The 15,694-nt window shown below is 43.2% G+C and overlaps 1 protein-coding gene across 4 annotated transcripts in view; it reads right to left on the reverse strand.

Moving 5' to 3' along the window:
- The window catches only part of LOC147026044 (syntaxin-12-like), a 49,302-nt gene that overhangs the window by 1,419 nt on the left and 32,189 nt on the right, over positions 1 to 15,694 (reverse strand). For all 4 annotated transcript variants that reach the window (XM_085881037.1, XM_085881034.1, XM_085881036.1 and 1 more), the window contains 2 exons: positions 14,017 to 14,089; positions 1,605 to 1,687 (listed from right to left, as the gene is read on the reverse strand). In XM_085881037.1, the coding sequence (XP_085737163.1) occupies positions 1,605 to 1,687; positions 14,017 to 14,089 (156 nt within the window). The remainder of the gene's footprint in view (positions 1 to 1,604; positions 1,688 to 14,016; positions 14,090 to 15,694) is intronic.

Raw genomic sequence — 15,694 nt, forward strand, 5'->3', positions numbered from 1 at the left:
ATGTCAGCCCACCTGGGAGGTAATACTTTGGGTACTGTCGGTCATCTGTCTGTCCATCCATAATCTACTTGAAAGACTTGACAGATTTCTTTCATATTTCAGGATGTGTTTGCAATAATATCTGGGCACGAGGCACATCAAATGATTTTAGGATTGAAACCAAAAAAAAAGTCATGGGACAATTTTATTTCCGAATTTTGGTGGCGATTAAAAAAAAAAGTTTCATGGGAGAGACGAGTATAGGATTGTATGCTTTTGGGAGCCATTTATAATTTTAAAATAATAATAATAAAAAAACTACAATGTCCACTAACAACACAAAACTGCTTCATTTATTTCTATACACCACCATATCCAAATCCTTACAGAATGGTGCCCTTCGTGGGGAGTGGCGAGTCATCTCTGGCACTGTGAAAAATGGTCAATTCCTGCTCAAATCTACTTCGAACGTTGGGCTCGGCCAGCCCGTTTGCGAGAGACTTTGGCAAAAACCAATAAATAAATAAAACAACAAACAAACAAACAAACAAACAAACAAACTTTCCCTGGCCGACTCCACAAGGTGGAAATAATTGTGACCATTAAGACATCGTTACCATATCCACCAGACATACACCATGCATTTTTTTATTTATATACATTTTACAACCTACATACCACCTCGAATTCATTATTAGCTCCACCACCAAAGGTGAAGGAGGTTATGTTTTCACCCCTTTCTGTCTGCGTGCAGGATATCTCAAAAAGTGGTGGACGGATTCAGACGAAACTTGGTGGACACGTGTGTGTGTGTGTGTGTGTGTGTGTGTGTGTGTGTGTGTGTGTGTGTGTGTGTGTGTGTGTGTGTGTGTGTGTGTGTGTGTGTGTGTGTGTGTGTCGAGGAAGAATCGATTCAATTTTGGTGAAGATCCGAATCTGGATCTGGACACGAGAATTATTTAATTTTTAAAATGATTCTTCACCATTGAGAGATAGGGCCAAAAATGATGCAGAGCACGATATTTCAAAAATGTATTGGGCCTGATATGTTCGCGTGGATGAGGTATGCGCTCCACCGAGTGTCCTTCCAATTCATATACGCTTTACCATCGCCACTACCTAGATGTTTATTCAATTAAATGCAAAATCTACGCCACATGTCCCTTTTTTTTAAAGATGTGGTTGGGGGCTGTGTCCTCAATCAGGACTTCCATCCTTGTTTTTACCATCTTCTTCTCACTCACTCCCCCCCAATATTAACTCTTCTCTCACTTCTGGCTTTTTTGTTCTTAATGCCTCCTTCCTGTGCACAAAGACAGACAGCCACGTTCAGATCCCAAATAGATAGACAGCTATCATGCGCCATTATATTTCCCCAAATTGCACTTTGCACAAGTACCATATTGGTAAGAGCAATGGATAAAGCATGTCAGGGGATGGATACTCAGGTTGAAAGTAAATGAGTAAGTATTTCAGAGTGCATGTGTGGGCAGCAGGTGGGAGAAGTTTCGCTCATGAATCCTGTTATTGCAACTTCAGACACTTACTGGCAATTGCAAAGCCAGGATAAGGGCGATAGCAACAAGGTAATCGATTAAACCCAGAGAACCTGCAGGTGTTCTCACCTGGTGCTTGGCAGCCTTGCTGAGCTGTTGTGTTCCTTGTTGTACATAAACCTCTGCACTCTCCACATTTGCCTCAATGCTGTCTGCACACAACACATCCAAAGAGCAGAGTGTTAAAGGAAAAATAGCTTTAAAGATTTAAAAACATTTAAAATAGATAGTACACATTAAATGAAACAGTTTACTATTGGAAACGCCCACACAAAAAAAAAAACTCCTCCATACATTTCATCAAAGTAGATATCCAGGTCAAGCCAAACGAATGTTAATGACGGCAGATCACATGATCAAGTGATCACTCACTCGAGCTGTAATTACTTAGCCATCAGTACCAGCAGAACGTCCAGTGGATTCATCTTTTGAAACATGCAATTTAAAAACCAAAGGACAATTGATTGCCAGACCGACTTGCAAGTATCAATGTACAGACATGCCATGTTTGCACAATAAAGTCTCAACATAAACTCCAGTGAAACATGAAAGGCAAGTGTTGGTTGGGATTGCAATGAAAACCAAAACACAAGAAGTTTATCCAAGGTCATCTTAACCCTCTCCCAGCTCCTGTGACTAACAATAATCAAAGCAATCCAAAAATCCAAGATGAGGGTATGCTCTTTTTAATGGTGTGCAATCAAATCAAAAATCAATACGTGCAGTAAACGGCGCATAAACATTCAGGTTGGCCAAATTAGTGCTCCCAAATGAGCAGTCATTTATGATGCTGGTACACGGGGTTCAAATCTCATGTATCACGTTAATTTTCCAGACAACTACAACGGCATTCGGTCGAGCGCATACCTTCGCCATGTAATGCCTGATCCACGAGAACATATCGGTCCCATTACATTTTTGAAATATGCTATATATTAGTTTAGCCCCATCTCTCAATGGTGAAGAATCACTGAAATAATAAAAAAAATTCTCATATCCAGATATTTGTCGTGGTCACACAACCAACTTGTCTCCAACTTTTTGAGATATCCTGCACACAGACGTGTAAACATAACTTCCTTCATCTTCGGTGGCGGAGGTAAAAATAGGGGCGGCTACCCCTGGGCGCTCATCTGGTGGAATAATGCGACCGAGAAGGGGGTCAACGTGGGACCATATTAGCAAAATGCGCCGATGAACCAATGTTAGGGGCCCCATTTTTATCAATGCCATGAACAAACTTTGGTACATTGCGGGTAAGGAAATTTGTGGTCAAGTTTCATCGGAATAGTGTGTGTAGTTTCTGAGAAGAATGCAAATACCAATTTTGTGGTGGGGGAGGAGGGTGTCAAACCTGGACCCACTTTGACCCCAATTGTTTTTTTTTTATGCCATGAACAAACTTGAGTTGCAACATAACAAATATCACTTTAGCCAAATTTGGTCACAATCCCATCAGCAGTTTGAGAAAAAGTTGCAAGTGTTGACGGATTAACGGATGGACTGACGATGAGCCATCCCATAAGCTACCCCGAACAACGCTCCTGGGGGAGCTTAAAAAAAATAATAATAATAAAAATAAAAACCAATGTCACCCGCAGGGTGACCCGTATCTTGCCAAAAGGTGACCACGTGTGACTTATTTAAGGTCACACTGAGGTGAACAGAGCTGCTATCCACCAGGAGCGACTCCTTGAGGAATATCTGCCTACGAGAGATTCCGATGAGAATCGTTCTACAGAGTAACCATGAAAAATATGCGTTTGCCTCATAACGTTACAATGTCTCAAGCTTGACATATCGAGAAAGCACTCATCGAGGTGTTCAATTTGAGGTACTACAAGATATGGTTCCTAAAACTTGAAAATTTGACCTTGGGGTCAAATATGTTTGACCTCAGGTGCTAACCATGAAGGTCAAGGCCAATCACCACCAAAAATTAATCAGCTGAGCGCCAGACCATGAACTATATTCCCATGAAGTTTGAAGACGATTAGATTAAAATTACTCAAAAAATAAGGGTTTCGTCGACTCCCCTGATTTGCGACAAAGTGACCTTGACCTTCAAAATTTCATGCGCTGAAAGGGACCTCTATAGGCCTCTGATATGTGAAGTTACAAAAATTTACAATGATAACTGTGCTCTGCAGAGTGATTTATACGTGATTACAGACCAAAAAAAAAACAGATGAAGGTCAAGGCCAATCGCCACCAAAAATTAATCAGCTGAGCACCAGACCATGAACTATATTCCCATGAAGTTTGAAGACAATCCAATCAAAATTACTCAAAAAAATAAGGGTTTCGTCGACTCCCCTGATTTGCGACAGTGACCTTGACCTTTGACCTTCAAAATTTTGTGCACTGAAACGGACCTCTATAGGCCTCTGATATGCGAAGTTACAAAAATTTACAATGATAACTGTGCTCTGCAGAGTGATTTTTATGTGATTACAGACCAAAAAAAACAACAAAAAAAAAAAAACAGATGAAGGTCAAGGCCAATCACCACCAAAAATTAATCAGCTGAGCGCCAGACCATGAACTATATTCCCATGAAGGCTTGAAGACGATCCGATCAAAATTACTCAAAAAATAAGGGTTTCGTCGACTCCCCTGATTTGCGACAAAGTGACCTTGACCTTCAAAATTTCATGCGCTGAAAGGGACCTCTATAGGCCTCTGATATGTGAAGTTACAAAAATTTACAATGATAACTGTGCTCTGCAGAGTGATTTATACGTGATTACAGACCAAAAAAAAAACAGATGAAGGTCAAGGCCAATCGCCACCAAAAATTAATCAGCTGAGCACCAGACCATGAACTATATTCCCATGAAGTTTGAAGACAATCCAATCAAAATTACTCAAAAAAATAAGGGTTTCGTCGACTCCCCTGATTTGCGACAGTGACCTTGACCTTTGACCTTCAAAATTTTGTGCACTGAAACGGACCTCTATAGGCCTCTGATATGCGAAGTTACAAAAATTTACAATGATAACTGTGCTCTGCAGAGTGATTTTTATGTGATTACAGACCAAAAAAAACAACAACAAAAAAAAAACAGATGAAGGTCAAGGCCAATCACCACCAAAAATTAATCAGCTGAGCGCCAGACCATGAACTATATTCCCATGAAGTTTGAAGACGATCCGATCAAAATTACTCAAAAAATAAGGGTTTCGTCGACTCCCCTGATTTGCGACAAAGTGACCTTGACCTTTGACCTTCAAAATTTTGTGCACTGAAACGGACCTCTATAGGCCTCTGATATGCGAAGTTACAAAAATTTCCAATGATAACTGCTCTGCAGAATTTTTTTTTTATACGTGATTACAGACAAACAAACAAACAAACAAACAAAAAAAACAAAACAAAACAAAAAAACAAGTTGACTAACATATCTTGCAAAAACTTCGTTTTGTCAAGATAATAAAATCAAATCAAGCAGCTGCCATGTTGTGTTTACTGCTATGCAAAGCCAAAGACATCCTCAAAGCTGTCAGATTCACAATCGCCATACCCTCCCGACAAGTTTTCCCTTCAGGATATAAGGATTAAAAGGATGTTAAATCGACAGGGTTCATGGAGTTTGTGAAGATCACAGTAAGTACAAGCCTCAGCGATTGAGGTAGCGATCTGTTGCCCATACACTGCCCAAATTACTGTGGCATTCTCTTAAGCACGGCATTTACCATGGGAGGTTACACAGGTCCTTGCTATCATTTCCGACTATTTTCTCTTCAACGACTCGACTAGGGACCATAAAACATACGTCATAATAAAGGGTTTTGTCCGAGGACTTCCCGGAATCTCCCGACATTGCTAAAGAAAACATCCATCATTATTTACTTTTGATGACAGGTATACAAGCATCAGGAATTGGTTTGGGTTCATTTACTGGCACAATTAGCCTGCTTAGGGTCACTTGATAGTTGCAATTCCAAAGGGTTTTTACATATCTCATGAGATTTCAAGTTGGATAGGTAACCTCGACAGGCCGTGAGCTGGAGGAGCCGTTTTGATTGCAGTTTCTGTGATGTCAGTGACAGCATGACAGGGTTGGGGAAAAAAGTATTAAATATTACACTGTTTTGATGTGGGAATGCCTGTTTGCTTTACGAGTGGGAGGAGGGTGAGCAAAGATGGGACAGTTATTGTGGTGGTGGAAGGGGGGGGGGAGTTGAGTGGTGGTGGTGTTGGTGGGACGGGGGAAGTTGAGGAGTGGGGGTGGTGTTGGTGGGACGGGGAGTTGAGGAGTGGGGGTGGTGTTGGTGGGACGGGGGAGTTGAGGAGTGGGGGTGGTGTTGGTGGGACGGGGGAGTTGAGGAGTGGGGGTGGTGTTGGTGGGACGGGGGAGTTGAGGAGTGGGGGTGGTGTTGGTGGGACGGGGGAGTTGAGGAGTGGGGGTGGTGTTGGTGGGACGGGGGAGTTGAGGAGTGGGGGTGGTGTTGGTGGGACGGGGGAGTTGAGGAGTGGGGGTGGTGTTGGTGGGACGGGGGAGTTGAGGAGTGGGGGTGGTGTTGGTGGGACGGGGGAGTTGAGGAGTGGGGGTGGTGTTGGTGGGACGGGGAGTTGAGGAGTGGGGGTGGTGTTGGTGTGGGACGGGGGAGTTGAGGAGTGGGGGTGGTGTTGGTGGGACAGGGGAGTTGAGGAGTGGGGGTGGTGTTGGTGTGGGACGGGGGAGTTGAGGAGTGGGGGTAGTGTTGGTGTGTGACGGGGGAAGTTGAGGAGTGGGGGTGGTGTTGGTGTGTGACGGGGGAAGTTGAGGAGTGGGGGTGGTGTTGGTGGGATGGGGAGAGTTGAGGAGTGGGGGTGGTGTTCGTGTGGGATGGGGGAGTTGAGTGGGGGTGGTGTTCGTGTGGGATGGGGGAGTTGATGAGTGGGGGTGGTGTTGGTGGGACGGGGGAGTTGATGAGTGGGGGTGGTGTTGGTGGGACGGGGGAGTTGATGAGTGGGGGTGGTGTTGGTGGGACGGGGGAGTTGATGAGTGGGGGTGGTGTTGGTGGGACGGGGGAGTTGATGAGTGGGGGTGGTGTTGGTGGGACGGGGGAGTTGATGAGTGGGGGTGGTGTTGGTGGGACGGGGAATTTGAGGAGTGGGGGTGGTGTTGGTGTGTGACGGGGGAAGTTGAGGAGTGGGGGTGGTGTTGGTGGGATGGGGAGAGTTGAGGAGTGGGGGTGGTGTTCGTGTGGGATGGGGGAGTTGAGTGGGGGTGGTGTTGGTGGAACGGGGGAGTTGATGAGTGGGGGTGGTGTTGGTGGAACGGGGGAGTTGATGAGTGGGGGTGGTGTTGGTGGGACGGGGGAGTTGATGAGTGGGGTGGTGTTGGTGGGACGGGGGAGTTGATGAGTGGGGGTGGTGTTGGTGGGACGGGGGGAGTTGATGAGTGGGGGTGGTGTTGGTGGGACGGGGGAGTTGATGAGTGGGGGTGGTGTTGGTGGGACGGGGGAGTTGAGGAGTGGAGGAGTGGTGGGAGGGGGAGTTGAGGAGTGGGGTGGTGGTGGGAGGGGGGGAGTTGAGGAGTGGTGGGAGGGGGAGGGGATTGATGTTTTCAGGTTGGAAGACAGAGGTTGAGGACTGGAGTGAGATTTGTGGGTGGGTGTGGTGGGAGAGTTGAGAAATTGTAATCACATTTTACATTCTGCCGATTTTCCAGTGGTCCCTGCTCGTCATCCAATAATGTCGTTTTAGTTCATGTAAATGTACAACAATGTCTCCCACTGTTCTTGTCCAGCATGTGAGAGATGTACAAGCCTCTCAATGTGCCTAAAACATTAAGGTTGTGTAAGTGAGAATGGTATTCAGGTTTAACATTCCTTGGTTTCTGTGAAGCATAGATCCATCATCACAATCCAAAGAGCAGAAAAAAAAAAACTTTCACCTTTTGAGTTGAAAGTCTTGCACAAGCATTTCATATTGCAATGCTTTAATAAGAGTTAAATGGTGAAATTACAACAGCAGGAAATAAATATACCATCAGAGATGGGGAATCCCTGCCATTGAATTAAAAAGGTCATACATATTCCAGATAATGAGGGAGGTGAATTGGAAACAAGACACCATTTGGTCATCATCTCGAAAAAGTTCCCCAGGGGTGAGGAACGTAGTAACCAAAAATAATTGAAATCAGATAAGCAGTTTTCCATTTATTACAAAAAAGAATTTCAAGATGGCTGCCCCAGTTGGCCATCTTGGATCCAGCCACACCTAAAATCAATAGGGTTCTTCCTTTTCTGGTGGTACATGTGTGACTCAAATTTCAAATCGATATGGCAAACAGTTTATGAGTTATCGCACTCACAGCTATAAATGTTGACGCCCGGACGGACGGACAGCCGGATGGACAGCCGGACGACCTGGGTGACAACAATATCCCCCTTCCGCCACGCGGTGGGGGATAAAAACCCAATGCCATTTGCAAATTATAGCTGTCAACCACAATTCAAAATTATGGCTATATACTACTACTCATAATAATAATAATAATAATAATAATAATAATAATAATAATAATAATACCATTCCTTTCACACCATAAAGGAGCATAGAGCAACTGAGGCAGTTTCGTTAGCAAGGAGCACAGTCCTGGACGAGTCGCCACTCCGACGCAGGTTACCCCGAATAGTTATTACCCCAGTACACTGGTACTCATTTCACCTACTTCAGAAGGATGACAGGCTGAGTCACTTCAACACAAACAGGGGCTCGAACTCCAGACCCTTCGGTCCCAAGCCAGCCACCTTAACCGCAAAGCCAACACCAGGCTCAAATTATGGCTAAAAGTCGACCATAATTCCAAATGAAGCCTAAAAACTCAACCACAATTCTAAAGGTAGGTTAAAAGTCTCTGCCTATGTCAACCAAGGTAAACTCCACAGATGGCTTTACTGACTTCCTCTACTCAAATCCTTTCATCTCCTTTCCCCGTCAAGGTGTTCTGGGCTCAGTCCTATTCCTGATCTTCATCAATGATCCTTTATCGATAAGCTGATGACCACACTCTGCAGTGACACCCCTCATCCTTCAGACAAGCAGGATGCAGTCTCTTCCCTCTCTTCAGACCTTGACAAAAAAACCAAAATAAAGTCACAAACTGGTCAAACATTCGGAAAAGATCTTTCATTCCTGACAAATTTCACACTCACCATCTCTTTCTGAAAAGACCGTCTGGGAAACACTCCGATATACTTTCTTCACAATCTTCTTGAGGAAGTTCAGTCATTCAAAGTCCTGGGTCTCACTTTCAGCCATGATCTTTCTTGAACAAATCACATTTCAAAGTTGGCCTCTAAAGCCAGCCGCTGACTGGACATCCTCTGTCGTGCAAAGTCTGTTCTTGGCACACCTGAACTCCTATCCACCTACAAGGCCTTCATCCGCAGCTTAATGAAGTACTGCTCTCTTTCAGCTCTTCCATGAGCCTCAACTACATATACCAAAAAAATAAAATAATAATAAAAAAAAGCGACCACAATTCCAAAGGTTCTGAAACGTTTTCCCATGTCAAACTGAAATAGAACGTGGACAGGTGGGTACATCAAATGAACAATCATTAAATGACAACACAGGTGTTTCAGCCAGCGATATCAGGTGGGGCAGGTCAAATGACCCAGTTCAGATTTCCTCCTTGCACAGAAGCATGGAACATGTTATCTTGCTGAGATCTCCCATTCTTCTTTCATTACCGATTACCAACCTATACATGGGCAGCTTTCTTTAGTGTCTTCTTGTGCATGCAGGTGCAAATTACCTTCTCAGAAAAATCCCACAGAAAATCAAGTGTGCGAGTTGGGCAGAGTGCAAATCCCCCCCCCAAAAAAAACCCCACAAGATTTGTTTCTGGTAACTTCTATCCAGCTTCAGACAATCACGTCAGGAAATGTAAAAAAAAAAAAATTACATTTTTTTTTTTTTTTTTAATATGGGTGCAAAATATTTAGGATCGATTAAATGAACAAGTATTGAATATAGTAAGGGGGGGGGAGTCAGTCTTCACTGCAGCAACACTGAACTCACATGTCGTGAATAAAAATGAATATAAAGAATTACCTGGACGTACGCAAATCAAATCAAAGCATTTTAAAGATCGTACTCACAAAAATATCACAGTCAAATTGAAGCGTAACCAACGAGTCTGGACAACCTCATGTCAAATCAACCTAAACATTAAAGCACTCACCCTTTTAAAGGTTATCTGACAGTGCATTATAAGAAAATCTAGAAACGTTTCCAATCCTTTAACTTCAATAGATCACCAATAGCTCTCGCTGTTAACACCACAATGGTTAACAAGAAAGAGCAATCAGAGATTGCACACCCTCGCCAGAATGCGTTTTGTGTGGGGTTTAGAATGGGATCAAAATAAATTCAATTCAAACCAAATGGAAGACCAAATAGGTACCAGTCCTGCATCGGAATCATCAGAAGAAACCCGACCAAGCAAAAAGCAAAGATTAAAGTCATCAGGAGGAACCTGGATAAGATTCACATTTCAGCTGCGACTACTCTACCCTCAAACCCATCCTGCCGAGGCAGTTTCATCAGCAAGGAGTGCAGTCCTGGATGGGTCTCCATTGAAAAGAAACCCCCATGTTGAAGTACTACGACCTGCGAATGCGATTTTGCAAGAAGACAGGGACAGAATCATCCTTCCTGAGGGGATGGAACCAGCAGACGTCGCCAACTTAAAGTTTGCCACAACTGCCAATGTGGACGTGGAGAGGAGTTTCTCCATCTACAAAAAAATGTGTTGGCTGATCGAAGGCAGCGTCTGACAAATGAAAATATGACCAAAATCATGGTCACCAATTGTTCAGTCTGAGTAACCTAGTCGTCTGTCTATATTATATAATATAGGTGAATATATATGAAAAGGAATTTTTGTTTTATTTGGAATTATGTTTTATGTTTGTTTTTTTAATAAAGTAAAAATGTTGAAAATAAATGAATATAAGCAATGTTAACATACTTCGTCATTTTTTGACAAAATTTGTCAATTAAAATCTTTTGTATGAATTGTCAAGTAAAGTCTCTTGTGGCCATTTCTCTTGTGGCCCCAGACCCAAACAAATATATTTATAACAGCCCTCAGCCCATACAAATCCCACTCCCATCCCAACTATCTCCCTTCCTCCTAAACAAGATTAATAGTAAATAACATTTTAAACTTACTCTGTGCATCACCAAGCCCCAGATATGAACCTCCCCATCAGTGTTAAAGGCCCGGTCACTCCTTGATGTTTTAGCCAGCGATGGCAACGTGTTAAAATTTATCTAAAACGCTGGCTTACGTTGAACTTTTGATGGTTTTTTTTTTTTAAAGATTCGGACGTATTCATAGCGACTTGGTCTTATGTATAACGCATTGGTAACTACACAGAACGTTTCGTTGTGTTATAGATAACTTATACCAACGAATGCTGAACCTGTTGTTGGCCTACACAACCGATGCCCAACGATAGTCTAACTCAGGCATAGCGTGTTGCACGCATCGCCGACGATGTCGTGACGTAGCCTATTAAAAGGCTGACGCACAACGATTCGAATCATAACTGCCGTAGAAATGGAAGGGTCAAAATCGCGGTCACACCTTGGCGATCTTGCCAGCATATGCCGACGTAACAAAAAGTGTGTCTAAAACGTTGGGGCACGTCGAATACGGTATGGGTAAGTTTGGTATGCGCGAGTAGAACGCTAAATATGCTATCATAAGTCGTAGTAAGTAGAGTACGTCAAGAAATTTTGAACATGTTCAAAATTTTACGACGTACTCGGCGTATGACACACGTTCGCATGCGATGAGGATAAGTTTTACACACGATATGTGGACGCTTACACACGTCCACAAAGGCTACTTATAAGCTACTCATAAGTCGAAACACATCGCGGTAATGTCTTTTTTATGCTAAACTTATTTCTAACTTATGTTTGACGTGCTTTGAACCAATTCTTTACGTAGTCCCAACACACATCGACGTATGTAGACGTATTCCAATGACGTCTTCCGGTCGACAAAAAAAAAATGAATGTGTTTCTAGCTTACAACTGTCATATAAAGACGTGTTCCCAGCGGTTTTGGGAATTGGTATATAAAAATGGTGTTCATAAAAGGGGAACCCAACAGTGTTTTCGAGTTCCGTTTTGAGTCGATGTCCATGTCAGCAGTAACAGTATCAGTAGTAGTTTGTTCATGTTGGCAGTAGTAGGTGGGTGTGAGGGGGAGGGTGTGGGTTATGATGGATCGTCCTTGCGTCCGTGTGTCCACGGGTAGGTTCATAGGCTGCCACTCAACGATTTAAATGGCTGCATCTCCACTATTGAAAGTAGACGCTTGCGCTCAACAATTTGAATTTTTTTTTACACTCAACGACTTTTAAACGGTACCACTCAGCCAGTTTCATTGTTTACAATGAACGATTTAAATTGCTGTCACTCTCCTTTGTTTTTTGACGCTGGGGTTTGGAAATTTGAAGCGTTTCTTCTGAACGTGTTAAAACGCTCAAACTCGACTATTTTAAATAGACGCTGCCGATGGACAATTGGAATCATAGCCAAGTTAGACATCGAAGTGTGAACATCCTCGTCATGCCGAAGAAAAGTTTGAAGAATGCTGCAAATGAGTGTCCTGGCCGTGGCCGTGGACGCTGACGCAAGGACGATCCATTATACTGACGTCTTTCAGCCTATGAGTAACTTAAAAGTAACGTCTGTCGATGTGTGGCAACGATCGCGTAACGTGCCAACAACACGTTAATCATAGGTTAGAAATAAGTTTCGGGTACGCTAAACATTACCTCGGCGTGTCTCAATTTATGATTAACTTACAAGTAGCATGTGTTGACATCTGTCAACGATCGCAGACCATGCCTACAACTTGTGGCCAGCGTAGCGGAACGTGTGAGTCATACGCCGGCATACGTCGTGAAATTTCAAGCATGAAAAAATTTGAGGACAACCGAAAAGTACAACGTTTAAAGCCAACGTACAACGACGTATGGCAACGTACTACGACGTATGCCAGCGTGCTCTCAATGTTATCAAAACTTACCCATAACGTATTCAACGTGTGCCAGCGTTTTAGAAAAAAAATTCAAAAATCGGCATACGTTGGCTAAAACGTCAAGGTGTGACCGGGCCTTAAGAAGCACAAAGGTTTGGGTAAAACGCACAATCTAAGAAACCTGCAGCCTTTCATGGGCCCACATCATCAGTAGTTTTTGCTGTATGGACTGCAAGATATCAACTTTTTGGACGAGTCGATCAAGAAATTATCCAACTGTTTCGTTGTGCAGAGACACATACCTTTCTGGCAGATATGTTTCCAAATATTTTCGGCTTCTTTCAAAGTTTTTAATTTTTTTTAGTCGTTTGCTACAATCCTTATCTGGCAGGCATGAAATGCATCTATGCCACCCTGATGAACTTCATCAACAGGAGTTGCTGCGCATGCGTACCAAGCAATCTGGGGCAGATGACATCACTTAAAAGTGCCACAATACAGAGAGAAAAACCCAAACACATGAATCAGCAAAAGTTTGGCATATCAGAATGAGTGAGATTTCTGTACATCGAGTAAGGTACGCAAATGTGTGGATACTGTAGTCATCAATTATTTAGAAAACAAAGCACTGGGGCAAAAAATGAGGCTAATTAAAGGTAATGGGTTATCTACACAATTGATTATGAAAAATAATGGAAATTGTCAGATTGATAACAGCTCACTCATAGCCTTCAGCCTCAAGTTCACTGTTGAGCAATTTCATCACTGTTTTAGCACCACTACCATGGTCACTGTTCAAGAGAATTGGTGAGTATCTTCTCTTCTCCAATGGTCCACCCTTGACAAATTTGCTCAACCTCAATACATCACCCTGCATACTTGTAAAATGCATCAAAACACATCCTCTTTCATTTACCATACAGTTACATTTTGGAATGAGTTACTCTCATTTACTCTTTCAACTTACAACCTCCAACTCCAAGATTCAGATCAACAGATTGCTGTCGTTTTTCTGCTTTCTTACTGCTGTTGCAGGAGACCACTTATGTGACTATGGGATTGCCCCTTTCACTGCAACGAGACATTAACTTTCCTTTCAAACATAACGTTCAGGCACCAACTCTGAACTCAGAAATACTGTAGTTAAATAAATTTTAAAAAACGAATAACAATTGAGATTCAGGTGTGATGTCAGCATGGGCACCACACGCCATGGGTGAAAAATTAGATGGAACGTTAAGCTGGCTACCCTGTTTACAATCGTGTGGACACAAATGTGTTAACTATATTTCCACAAAGGCTAAGCATTTTGTTTGGCATCACAGCTAAACACACTGCACAAAGAATCACAAAATGAAATGAAACATGTATAAAATGTTTTAACTGAAAGATGAGTGAACAGGTAACAAACAGCATGGGGATACAACAAGCATGTTGGGCCAAACAGCCTCTTTCTTTGCGTCAACGTTGACACGCACCAATGATGTCGCCCTGATCATGAATCATGGTTCCCAGGTCTTTAAATATCTGGTTGACATCCACTATATCTGCCTGAAAAAAAAACACAAAAACGAACAAAGGAATGTAAAAAGAGGACAATCCAAGGAAATTAGGAACAGTAAATATTGAACGTTATCAACGTAAACATCGTATTTTGAATGTCTGGCAGGTTGCTGTTGTCAATGTGTTGGGTTTATGCCTTTGTTTGAATGGCTGATCAGGACTAATCCTGGAAGAGATTTAATGGTTGTAGAAGTTGCAAACATGAATACAGTATGTCCCCTTGTTCCACTAATTCTCCATTTGGCACTCAAGTTTCATGCCACAAGTAATGGGAGTAAAAAAATGTGGGGAATGGGGTTACAACTAAATAGGAAATGCACCACAAAAACCACTTCAACCATATTTATGGGGTCAAAACAACCAGTTAGTTACCATGATTGTGAAAAGTTCCTTTTTCAATGCAATCCTCTCGATTCGACCCAAGGAACAGGAATCTGAAGGTACCACAAAAATCTGACCATTGATAATGTCAGTGTTGGTGACCTTGAAAAGTCATATTGTCAGGTCAGATTAGATCTGTGACTTGCTACAGGAACCATATAAACCTGTACCAAGGCGTTTCATGGTCGGGTTGTCAGCGACTAAACAGTCTCCCCCACGAGGTTTTCTGGTAATGATTGTGCATGAAATGGACACCCAGCAAGATTAAAAACAAAACCTGTCAAAGGCACAGGAGCCCTTGTGAGCCAACGGCCATCCATATCTATTGTCCATCTGTGTCTGTGGACGTCCTCCTGCAGTTTGGTGGCAAGATTTGCACTCCGGCCACCATAAAACCCTTCATCCCGCAAAACATACCAAAAGCAAAAATAAATCTGAAAACCCAATCCATTGGAGTACTTCCTGTGCAGCTGCCCTACGCAGGGCAGCTCACCGGATGACGGGATTGGGGCAAAGCTTTCGGGACCCCCCAATCTTCGAGAATAGGAGAGAAACCACAGGGTAACCTTCCCAGGTCAAATTGCAGTAGTGTGTGTTGGGGTGGTGCTGAGGTGTCATCCACCAGACGGCGGTCTCATTGGGTTAACCTGAAGCGGTCCCTTCGGGTGGGTGCTTGGAATGTCCTATCCCTAAGAGAGAATGATCACCTGTCTCTGTTATCTGAGCTCAAGCATTTTGACATCGGTATTGCAGCACTCTGAGGTTTGGAGATCAGATAGTGGGGAGATCATGGCAGGTGGTTACACCTACTATTGGGCTGGATGCTCTGATGGTTACCATGCCAAAGGAGTTGCTGTAACTGTGTCCAAAAAGCTAAATCCAATGATAATTGAGGTAACACCAGACAACGAGCGTACGAGACGAAGGATTAGTCACTCCTTTGGTGTAATTTCCCTCTCTGGATATGCTCCGACTGAGGCGAGTGATCTCACTGTGAAGGACGCATTCTATGCCACGCTTGAGTCTGTGGTTGATCAGTGTCCCAGGCGAGATACTCTGAGTCTTGGGGGATTTCAATGCAGATTGGAACTGATAGGGATGGCTATGAGACGTGTTGGTCCCCATGGGTCTGGAACTGTGAACCACAATAGCACCAAGTTCCTTGACTTTGCAAGAAGTCATGGACTTGGGTGGCTGGTTCATGGTTTGAGC

The sequence above is a fragment of the Eptatretus burgeri genome, chromosome 5 (assembly GCF_056783735.1).
Source record: "Eptatretus burgeri isolate ZD-2024b chromosome 5, Ebu_testis_v1, whole genome shotgun sequence".
In the NCBI taxonomy this organism is placed as follows: Eukaryota; Metazoa; Chordata; class Myxini; order Myxiniformes; family Myxinidae; genus Eptatretus; species Eptatretus burgeri.